The sequence below is a fragment of the Mixophyes fleayi genome, chromosome 6 (assembly GCF_038048845.1).
Source record: "Mixophyes fleayi isolate aMixFle1 chromosome 6, aMixFle1.hap1, whole genome shotgun sequence".
Classification (NCBI taxonomy): Eukaryota; Metazoa; Chordata; class Amphibia; order Anura; family Limnodynastidae; genus Mixophyes; species Mixophyes fleayi.
This window is the reverse complement of record NC_134407.1, coordinates 34,575,887-34,587,679: the sequence shown is the minus strand read 5'-3', so window position 1 is coordinate 34,587,679 and position 11,793 is coordinate 34,575,887. Positions and strand designations below refer to the sequence as shown.

General features: G+C 40.1%; 2 protein-coding genes across 2 annotated transcripts in view; one reads left to right on the top strand and one right to left on the bottom strand.

Annotated features, from left to right (window-relative positions):
- SEMA4G (semaphorin 4G) overlaps nt 1-11,793 on the bottom strand; it is a 507,048-nt gene that overhangs the window by 304,143 nt on the left and 191,112 nt on the right. The window lies entirely within an intron of this gene.
- Nucleotides 58-8,785, top strand: MRPL43 (mitochondrial ribosomal protein L43). The gene is made up of 3 exons (XM_075216255.1): nt 58-270; nt 2,774-2,880; nt 7,777-8,785. The coding sequence occupies exons 1-3, from the start codon at nt 140-142 to the stop codon at nt 8,007-8,009; spliced, it is 471 nt and encodes a 156-aa protein (XP_075072356.1). The 5' UTR covers nt 58-139; the 3' UTR covers nt 8,010-8,785.

Sequence of the window (11,793 nt, the reverse complement as noted above, 5' to 3'; positions counted from 1 at the left end):
GTTCGGGCACCTTGCCCATAATAAAAATGTCCGCCGCGTAAAAGCATGCCTGGCCGTTATGGTAGGGTTATCATCCGGGTCACTGGAGGGAGCTCTGGGTCACCTCATGACACAGGCTGGGACATAGACTAGGTCGGCAATGACAGCCCGGGGCTCCCCGAGCCGCTTCCTGCAGAGTGTGCTGCACAACGGGCTGGGCCGGTACGTGTGTCAGCTGAAGAGACTCACCCTGACCTTCAGTAAGGACGCCCAGCCTGCCCGGGGAGCCAGGTACTCGGCAGCACTCTATAGTACATGCAGGGAGGGGGTATGGCAGGGTGTACAAGTTACCTTTCCTGTCTAATTCTCTGGTTTCTGTAGTGATGGCAGAGATAAGGATGGGAGTGACGATATCTGTGTTATAGACAAGTGTCCACATATGTCTCTGTCAATGAAATGTGATGTTCTGGAGTTTACCTCTTATACTCAGCTTTTCCTATTGATTACTATCTGTGACAGGAGAGTGCTGTGATACATGTAGTGCTACTTGTGTAACCGTATCCAAATTACTGCTCCAAACAGGTATCAAGATATTATTTATATTTATTTATACAGAAAAAACTCTGATGAGCAATCTGATACATGTCAGAGGATGCACTGGTAGCCCTCTAACCTTATAAAAAGCAGTACTTTAACCATAATCTCAGTAATAAGTTAAAACAAAACATTTAATCAAAGTGTTACAAGCTATAATGAAAAATGTAACAACAAAGCATGAAGGAGCTAAGGGCCACAGGTGAAGTCTTGGAGATGGCCTGTGGTCCTAGGGCCTCATGTTGTCCAAAGCTAAACTAACATCTACTGCAGCAAATACATTGTTGCTGCATTTCATTGACTGGACAAGTACAGCTTTGAGAAATGCTTGTCGTCAGCCATAGTGTGCACCACGCAAATATATGTTTACATTGATTTGTTACAAGATGGCGTTTCATATTAAAACATCAACGCTGCCCTCCCACCTAGGAAAATTGCCACAACCCTGCCCTGGCATTCCACCAGCTGGTGCTCTGGATGGTTGCTCTGTGCATCCAATTTTTACAGGGCTCCCCCATTCCTCTTGTGATTTAACCTCCCACTCACTCACTCACCCCTCCACCGCCATCTAAAGCTTAATTGAGTTGCTGGTTCTGTTTTCCAGAACTGGCAGAGCCCCAGGTGGGTCCAAATGGCTCTGGTTAGAGGGAGGGATACTTTACTAAAATATGTTACTTATGATAAAGCTAAACATTTTGTTGTTGGAATGTCACAAGGAATACTCTATCCTAAAAGTTTACTTACATGTGTCTAGTGTTCTTGAGGACTGGTGTGCCCCCTTTCTTTCTGTAAATGCATTGATGCTCCTACAGGCAGTGTTATTGCACAATGCCTGTTATGGTGAGGAGTGTGGACTCTCCTCACTTCTGCCAACCAAGTCTTTTTTTTTTTCTTTTTCTTTTTTTCAGCCAAGCAGTGTGTTTTGTGTTAAGCACATAATAAACATCAAGTTCTACATGTGAAAAGCACCAACAGATGTAGGGGGCACAACCAGAAAGGTTCATTTACTAACATTGAATTTAGGTGTAAAATTTGCATTAAACCATTTCAACCAAACAACTTGTTTTCATTGTCTAACTTGCACTAGGCAGAGAAAAGATCATTGATTGGTTGTTGTGGCTCAGTGCAAATTGTGCTAATAAATGCAATGTTAGTAAATGAGCTGTAAAGAGTCCAAAATATTCAGTCATACACATGGCGTGCTAAAGAGGGTTTCAACCTTTGATTACTTTAATTGACTTACAAACACCCTCCTGCAACTTTTGATAAATATATTGCTTAATCTTTTCTGGCAGGTATTTAGATCATTATTATTAAGGTATTTACATATCATCATCACCATTTATTTATATAGCGCCACTGATTCCGCAGCGCTGTACAGAGAACTCACTCACATCAGTCCCTGCCCTATTGGAGTTTACAGTCTAAATTTCCTAACACACACACACACACACACACACACACACACACACACACACACACACACGTACGTCAATTTTGATAGCAGCCAATTAACCTACCAGTATGTTTTTGGAGTGTGGGAGGAAACCCACACAAACTCCATACAGATAAGGCCATGGTCGGGAATTGAACTCATGACCCCAGCACTGTGAGGCAGAAGTGCTAACCACTAAGCCACCATGCTGCCCACAATATTATGCAACTTTATGCAGAGAATATTTAATAGTTATCTGTCCTGCTACATTGGAGCTTAGAATATCTATTCCTTAAAACACACACAGACTATGGTTAGAATTGAACCTATGGCCCAAGTGCTGTGAAGCAGCAATGCTAACCACTGTGCTGCTATTGAGCAGCGTTTATTTTTGTGCCTTGAGATACAACACAAAGCTGATATCTGGGTACAGATGTATCCAATGCAGATCACTCATCACAGTGTCATATATCTGGTTATGTTATGGCCACCCCCTGCACACGGTAGCCTGTTGTGCTGATTGGCTCAAAGTCCCTTTTCTTTGACTTCCGCAATATATTTACGTGTTTTACTTATTACGCTTCATTTATATTAGCATGGATTTTTAGAACCTCCGTTGTGCAACATGTGTGGTCCTTAAACATTGACGCCCAGTATTCCAGTGTGTATGCAGAGTCTTCGGTAGTAAAGATGGGTATGTCATTTTGGATTGGTAAATAGTCTTCAAATAATGACTTAAATGTTTTTTTCCTCTTCTAATTTCAGAGAATTTATTGAAGAGAAAATAGTTGACTTTGCCAAGCAGAATCCCAGTATTGTTGTCTATGTCAGTCCCAAGCAAATCGCGGTACCCAAACTGGTGGGGGAATATTGTAAGTACCTGGTTATTGCAGACTATGCTGTAGTCTATTTCTGAGAAACGCCAACACTTGTAAAATCCTCACGCGGCCCCGTGGTGGATATAGGCTCTGCTATAAAAGGATTCACAAGAGGCTAGATTGTTATTCTTTATTTCAAAAGAATCACTTGGCCAATTACATGTTACTGCAAAGTACTTAGGATTTTGTCTCACCCGCTGTCTGGTCTATCTGTTGTGTGTAGCTGGCACTGAGCACCATCAGCTGATCATCATGATCAGGTCGGGAAGGATACAAGTAGATATACTGCGTTGTGTTAGCAGTAGTCGGCATTGACAGATCGTGTCTCCAGTAGTTATTGCAGAGGACAACTAGAGAACAGTGTATAAATCGGCTTCTAATTCTATGGAAAACGATATTTTGCAATAACATATATTGAAATATTTGGATAGACATCCTCTGTAACAAAGAACATGGGAGAGAAGCTGCAACTTGTATTGATACCCATATACCCGCCTGTGTCTCCACTGGTTATTTAGAGTACTACATTGACTCTTAGGATTTATTTGGGATTTGTCCAGAAGGAAAACTGTAGGCTGCTGTGTTACTATTCAGGTACAGCAGCGGAGAACAGTCTGAACATAAGTGTACAAGTCTGGGGACAGTGAGGTTCACTTTAAAATACTCCCTTAGGAACATCTGTAATTTACTAAAACAACATCTTTTGTTTTGTCAGTTGGCTAAATAAACAACTGCCTTGCAGTTACTTCTACGAGAACTATTTTCATACAGCGCTATAAATTCTGAGCAGAATACAAAAATACTTCATTGATGAGCTCCAAACAGGGTGACATGGGCTTCTCTGTCAGCACCTGTCTGCACTTAGAGGGCTGCCATTTAAATGGTTTCAGAAATGAGACATCGTCCAGACGAAGATGCTTATTTGCATTTAGTCTTGAGCATCCATTATTTTGAAACTGAAAACCAGGACACCCGTGTGACGGAGGAATGATAAAATCCCCCGAACCACTATCACTTTTTCAGCGAGGTTGTAGTAATGTCACATTACAGCAGGGGGCACTGCACCCTTATTTTAAGGCCATAGCTGATGCACTGTAGTTGTATTTCTGTCTAGAAATTATGTTTTTAAATTGTACATTTAATTTGTTTTTTCTTTGATCCCTTAATGGCTTTAAAGGAGAAGTCCAGTTTTAACAAAATTATAATTAGTAGTCCTAGTAATTTAATAATTGTACACTAAAATTTACTTCCCTGTTTGTAACTTTTCTAGCTGGTGTTTCAAGCTTCTAAATGTTGTAATGTTTTACTTATTGCAACAAACAAACATAGACAGTGCACAACTAGCTCCCTATACGCCAGCATGCTGATGGTGTGTTACCAATCACACTGTGGCACATGATGATGATGCATTCTAGTTGCATGCAGTGCTACTATCCACCGCACTACTGATGTACACTGGGTAACCCGGGGCCCACGCAACAAACGGGCTTCTTTAGCACCACGTCCTAGAGCACATTGCCAATGACTTACCCTGACACAATACTGATCTGATGTCTAGGAGGGAAAAACTTAAGACACCCATATATATGTTAACGTGATTTCTACACTCAAAAGAGATTACCTCCTATTGTGGACATTTTATAATTACATTTCCATTAGGCAGATGTAATCATTTGCTAGAATATAAATATTTTCATAGTAGTTCCTTTGCCAAATGTACTTTATACATAAATGGTGTACAGTAAAGTTTGTATACCATGTAACACATGATCTGATGGCCAAAATTGGTCTGATAACGCAACTCGTATGGACTCCTCAAACATTCATTCTGTACAATCAAAGCCCTGTTGTATTTAATGGGCCAGAACAGAAAATCTATCCTGCTGATGACAACTCCAGACACGTGCAAATGGGGATTATCTTGTAAAAGGAGCTACTTGTTGTTGCTTCTAATGGAAAGTCTTAATGTATTAACCATGTGTTGTATATAAAAGTAATTCTTTTTATGGTGTGTGGGTATGTTATGAGTGAACTTTGTTTTTATCATTCAGGCAGAGGAATATTGATGTGTGTCCAAACGGCCTTCGTTCCTGACGTGACTTGATCACAGCTCTGCGTGTCATGAACAATCTATTTGTTTGAAACACATTATGGCAATAAAGTGACAATCAATCCACTCAAATGGAACCACAAAGCAACATGCCTTATAGTTAGGCAAGTTTTTAAGCTGTGGGCAGATATATAGAGAGATTGGTTGTCATTAGATTTACACATTTGCCTTATCCAATATGATCAAATATAGTTGTTCAAATTAATAGATACTCTAAACTTCAGTGGAAAATTTTCAATCAAAAATTGTATTGTAATTGTACAATTAAATTCCAACAAGTCTGCAACTGTCCTACATTGTGAGTGTATAGAGGATGTCCTTCTGCTCTGCAAGATCAAAATTGTAGTGTGTGTGTGAAGTAATCCTTCATTTTTCGGCAAGCTATCTTATTAAAAATTATGGCACTGAGGATCTTGGGGTGTGTGTGACTGAACTCTATATTGTTGTGATTGTTCAGAATGGGAAAAGAAAAGTGATTCGGAAGCTTCAGTGGTTGTTACAACAAAATAATTAATGTTCTAAAAACTTATGTGAAAGATGCATTTTCCAGCCCTACAGGTTTTATCTGATAACAGGATAATACTAGATGGATATAAAATAACTGCTACTCCCTGTTATCTAATGCCTGCCACTGTCCACGTCTGATGTGAACACTTTACCTTTAGTAACCACGCACAAGGCTGGAAAGTACAGTGAGGGGGATTAGTTGCTGTATCCGAGCCGGACACAACAATTGCCCTGTGGCAGCAGAATATCAGAAACAAGACCCAGGGGTATATTTACTAAACGGCGGGTTTGAAAAAGTGGAGATGTTGCCTATAGCAACCAATCAGATTCTAGCTGTCATTTATTTAGTACATTCTACAAAATGAAAGCTAGCATCTGATTGGTTGCTATAGGCAACATCTCCACTTCTTCAAACCCGCAGTTTAGTAAATCTAGCCCCCAGTGTCAGACTGACCTGCAGTAAAGCTTTAGGTTAAGTCCATGCTCTAACTCCCCTAGCTCTGCTTATAACCAGAACATTCAGTGTTATCACAGGAAGCTGTGAGTTAAATGTCTTCCCGTGGGCTTCATTGTAGTCTAAATGGTTTTGTTGGTTAGTTGTCTGTGTCTCTTCTCTATGAAATCCCAGCATGAAAAACCTGTCACAGCTACTAGCTGTAAGACACTTACTAGCCTTTCAAATAGAGAAAAGTAAGTAGAAGAAAAAGGCATGGAGAAGCCAGTGTGTGCTGCCATGACAGGAATTATTTTGTAGTATTTGGAGCCTTATCTACTTCACTGCAAACACTTGTTCTCTTATCAGACATGTTGGCCTCTGAATCCTGGCCTGTACACAGCAATGGCGTCCGTGTTATAGTTACACCAATATTCACTTCCTGTCAGTTCACTGGAAATCTGTGCCTCTGTGATTGGCTGCATTCTCATGATTATTGGCCCCTCCCACAAAATGGCTCCCCTCACTGTGTGTACAGGTGCTCTTTTATAGGCTTGCGGACAGGAATTTTAATGTGTACAAAACAAGCCTTTCTAATAAAAAAAAAAAACCCACTTATTTTAAGGTTGCTGGTAACTTAAGAATATGAATATGGCTCTTCATAAATTGCATAGAGTATTTCTGATGTTGGGGAAAAATATACTTCACTTCCAAGACTTTAAGTCCACCCACACCTGCGTTTTCAATAAGGGAATCGGACTAGTTGTTGAGCAAGTGAGCCCTAGGTGAAAGGCACAACACGCTGGGAGTTGTAGCTGCTCATAGCGCCAGAGCCACCTCTGTACTAGAGAAATGTGTATTTGTACAGTTCATGAACGTTGTGTTTAATGATTTTCACTCTGGAGGAGATATGGTTCTGTGAAAGGTCATGCGAGTTTTATCTGTAAAGAAAGGTATTTCTGTTACCCACATCAGCTTTGAATCTTGTTTTGAAGTTGTAATTTGATATTTCACCTATTCTAGAAAACCCCACATTATCCTGTATGTCTAGGACATGACACCAGCTGTACGTGATCCAAGCTTTTGTATTCTATAAACCATAGTTTCTGTTTGTTTTAGGCGTATTTTATGTAAGAAAAGCTTAGAGATCAACTTTAAAGCTATAATCCCACAGAATTATTTTTATTGTATTTTTAAACGGCATGTTTCGTGCCTGATTAACAAGAAGCTAACTGTACATTTTATCGGATGTCCACCCATAACTTCCTTTTGCAAAATCTCTCTCTGAGGGAGGCGGATATGGCTGAGAGACTGTCTCGTGGAACGCATTTCAGCACTCAAGCTCATTCCTGAGGAGAGGGTCACCTGATCTGAACCACATCTCTCCCTCAATGTACTTTATGGAAGAGGAATGGGTCGATGAGGGGTTGTGCTACGAACGAGCATGCTGACAAGAGGGACTTTCCAAAGAGTATATGAATGTTGACTACATCTTATGTCATGTGACTGTGGTTGCCATGGTAGTAACTTAATTTAGTGATCTGTAAATTATTAATAGCTGATTAATGGTAAAAAGCAAGAAACAAAGATCACTATCATCTATATTTTGTACCATAAGACAGAATCCTGTTATGTTTAAAATAATCATGGGATTGCAGCTTTAATTGGACAGTTCTGTCTTCATATTGTAGCTTTGGTACCATGACTCTTTGTGATCATTTGAGAATCTGTTGCGAATACACCTGGTAACGTGTGTCATCTGTTGTATATTGATTGCATAGAGTGACAGACAGAAAGGATATTGGTGTGTAAATGATCTCTATTTGTGTTCTGCCTCCAGTGAATGGAGCTATCAGAGAAGAAGACATCAACAGCAAAACTGCAGAGGAAATAACTGAGCTGGTGCAGAAAATGGCCAACCAGTCTGGTCTGGATATCATCCGCTTACGCAAACCCTACCACACAGACAACCCCAGCATCCAGGGACAGTGGCACCCCTTTACCAACAAGCCGTCCTCTATTAATGTCAAGTCATTTGATGCTCTCAGCCAGCAGAAAGAATCCTCGCTGTGACACTCTGAATTGGAGAACACACTTTCTATTACGCCACACAATTAGCTGTGTGTGGTCATCTCTGTTTAATGCTGGGAAGACCAGTCTAACAGAGGAGACACCTTTTTAAGGTCAAATTCTCAATACTTCATATCTCTTGGTATTTGTAATCCAAACCAAGAGGATTCATTTACTTATGTCAGAATATTCTTAATGGACTATCTTGTGTTGTGGTTAGAAACTAAATAAAAAAAATAATTTTGATAGACGCTGAGGTCTTTCTGTGGATTAAAATGTCTTTGTTTAATCTGAATGTATCAAATATAAGCCTAGGCTAAAAATGTGACTCTCTCTATACAATAGCTGGTATATCTATATGGAGTTTATGTATGGTTTTTACTTTTCAGTCTTAACTGCCGTCATACTGATTACTTACAGTAGGTGTAACTCATGCCAATAGGTGTTTACAAAAAAAGTGGATGGGATTACCTCTCATCCACCCCCCATGGAATAAAAGGAGGGATGGGGGGGGGGAGTTTTCAATCCAGGACAGTCCCATTTAAAAAGCCGTAGTAGAAAAAGAATTGGAGGATGTGTGATAACAGATGAATGCTTCTGCTGATTGTCTAAAGGACCACTAAATCTAAAATTGTCTTCTATAAGATAGCTAGGAATATCAGTCACACACGTGCACTCAGGGGCCACTTTATTAGGTACACCTGCTTGTTAATGCAAATATCTAGTCTGCCGATCATGTGGCAGCAAATCAGTGCATAAAAGCATGCAGACATGGCCAAGAGGCTCAGTTGTTGTTCAGACCAAATACCAGAATGGAGAAGAAATGTGATGTTGACTGTGAAATCATTGTTGGTGCTAGATGGGGTGGTTTTAGTATCTCAAACTACTGATTTCCTGGGATTTTCACGGGTAACAGTCTCTAGAGTTCGCAAAGAATAGTGTGCAAAACAAAAAGCCAGTAAGGCACCATTCTACGGGGAAAAATGCCTTTTTAATGGGAGAGGTCAGTGGCGAATGGCCAGACTGGTTCAAGGTGACGGGAAGGTGACCGTAACACAAATAACCATGCGTTACATCAGTGGTATGCAGAGGAGCATCTCTGAATGTACAGCACGATGAACTTTGAAGTGGATGGGCTACAGCAGCCGACGCCCGGGTTCCACTCCTGTCAGCTAAGGACCGGAAACTGAGGCTACAGTGGACACAGACTCGCCAAAACTGGACCGTGGAAAAACGTCACCTGGTCTGACCATTTTATTTCTGCTGTGACATGCAGATGCTAGGGTCGGACATGACAATGAGTTTACTCTGTTGGTCTCTGCAGTCGCCAGATCTAAATCGCGAGCACCCTTTGGGGTGTGGTGAAACGGGAGATTTGTGGCATGAATGTTTAGGTGACAAACCTGCAGCAACTGTGTGATCCTATAATGTCAGCATAGTCCAGATTCTCTAAGGCAGGTCTGTCCAACCTGTGGCCCTCCAGATGTTGTCAAACTACAAGTCCCAGCATGCCCTTCCAGCTATCAACTGGTTGTCTACCGGCAAAGCATGCTGGGGCTTGTAGTTTAACAACATCTGGAGGGCCGCAGGTTGGACAGGCCTGCTCTAAGGGATGTTTCCAGCACCTTGTTGAATTTATTTTATATAAGCCAAATAGGTTTAGCAGTCCTTCCTTCATTTTTTGGGAGTAGGGCTTAGAATTGAAACCTGATTCATGCAGGAGGTTAAATTAGTCCATTACTGCTTAAGGCTGTCGCAAGCACAATTATAGTTACGTTGAGCGTAAATATAACTAAAAGCTAAACTGGCTTTTCTCAAGGTCCTTTTACATGTCCCTACTTATAATATTACTATGAAAGGGCTGCTTCTCATAGCCGTTCTTTCCTGCTGCGGATAAAATGTACGGGCTGGAGATTATCAAACAAAAGTTAAATAAACTACATCACCTGCAGATGCTGCTCTTGAATTGAAATCATCCTTCTAAAGAGAAGAACCTTTTAATATCTATGCTGCTACTTGATAGGGCTCATTTACGTAAGCATTAAATATCTTCTTTTTTTTTTTTTTTATTATGTTTAAGCAGATTTTGAAATAGAAAATAAAAGCATAAATTATACCAATACACAAACATAATGGCTTACCTCAGCCTCCCCAATACACAAGTATCCGTATAGTCTGCGTATAGCCCAGCAAAGGGTTAGTTAGGCCAAATGGAGCTCTCAAGCAGTACCAGAACTACAAGTCCCAGCATGTCCTACCTACCATTACTAAAACACTGTTTGGCAGAGGCTGTCATGATGGGACTTTTAGTCCCAGCAATGCAGGTGAGCCACAGGTTGCATTAGCTTTGTTAATACCATATTATAGCTTATATCCAAACAATTGAAACTAATATAATTCAATTAATGGTAATTCAGTAGGGCAACATTTATTCCTCTGTCTGGATTATAACCCAATCAGAATAATCATGAAAATAATATTGTAGTAATGTGGTCAGGTTATATACTACTTTCTGAATTTACTTTAGTCAACATAGTTTCCAGCAAATCAATATGTGTGATCAAACAATTGGTGAATGCTTTTTGATGAAGGAAACAGACATACATCAGAGGTCTAAAGTTCCTTTACCTTGGTAGAAAACATACTTGATCAAAGCAATGATTCCCCTAATACATGTTTGTGAAGAGCTCCGTATACATATGAAACCTCTGAAAGCAACAAGATAAAGGGCTAGATTTACTAAGCTGCGGGTTTGAAAAAGTGCGGATGTTGCCTATAGCAACCATTTAGATTCTAGCTTTCATTTATTTAGTACCTTCTACAAAATGACAGCTAGAATCTGATTGGTTGCTATAGGCAACTTCCCCACTTTTTCAAACCTGCAGCTTAGTAAATCTAGCCCAAAGTGTCCATGGCATATCTAGGGCCCAGCAGGAATTTATAAGGATTATGTATATGTTTTATATGTATATGTGCAGAATATCATACCATGTTTAGTTTAGTTTAATTAAGGCCAAATATCTGCTATGTTCTGGAAGAGAGTTATGATGTATTTTTGGGACCCTTTAATAAAACTGTTATAACAAACTTATTGTGAAATGGATTGGCATTCCAGCACACTTCTTTGGGTGAAACTTCAAGACTTTTTCCAGGTGGCAGCTTACATAAAAGAGTACTAAGGTTTGGTTCTTCTGTTTGTGTTTTATTTCTGTTTTATTTGAACAAACTGTTTTGCATTTATACTTACGTATGTCAATTTAGCACCATTTTGTTTTGTTTTTTTAAAATATTTTCCTTTTCTCAAAGTTACCAGGTCCATAACAGAACAGGTAATAACCACAACAATGAGTAAAGTCTATAACATACAATTGTAAAATCAACTATCTCCTTTCTCACGAAGGGTGCCCAACGGGGCCTGTCAATCAGGAATTTCCAATTTTAAAGGGGAGGGGGCATGAATGTCTTAAGTATGTCACATTCTATTTATGACCACAGCGAGAGTGGAAGCCACTGGCAATTTCCAATCTGTAGCGATCTGGCAGAGATCTAATAGGACAGATTAGCTTGGACTGGTGGCTAGTTGCCTACGCAAACATGAGTGGAACTAATTAGAACGTGGGGGTGATCAGAACATTGATTTGAAGGATTTTTTTACAAAGCGTCACATTCAAAATCACCATCCCGGTTATTTCAATTAAAAGAATAGTAAGTGCTACATTTATCAATGTGCGCTGTGTCAGACCAGCAGATAAAGGAGATGGTTGTGAGAGATGAGAGCTCAAACTAC

What these genes read in the sequence shown, in the direction of transcription:
- MRPL43 (XM_075216255.1), top strand. Translation starts at nt 140, where the DNA reads ATGACAGCCCGGGGCTCCCCGAGCCGCTTCCTGCAGAGTGTGCTGCAC. An exon ending in CAGCCTGCCCGGGGAGCCAG is followed by an intron (nt 271 to 2,773) that starts GTACTCGGCAGC and finishes TTCTAATTTCAG; the next exon opens with AGAATTTATTGAAGAGAAAA. An exon ending in CAAACTGGTGGGGGAATATT is followed by an intron (nt 2,881 to 7,776) that starts GTAAGTACCTGG and finishes TTCTGCCTCCAG; the next exon opens with TGAATGGAGCTATCAGAGAA.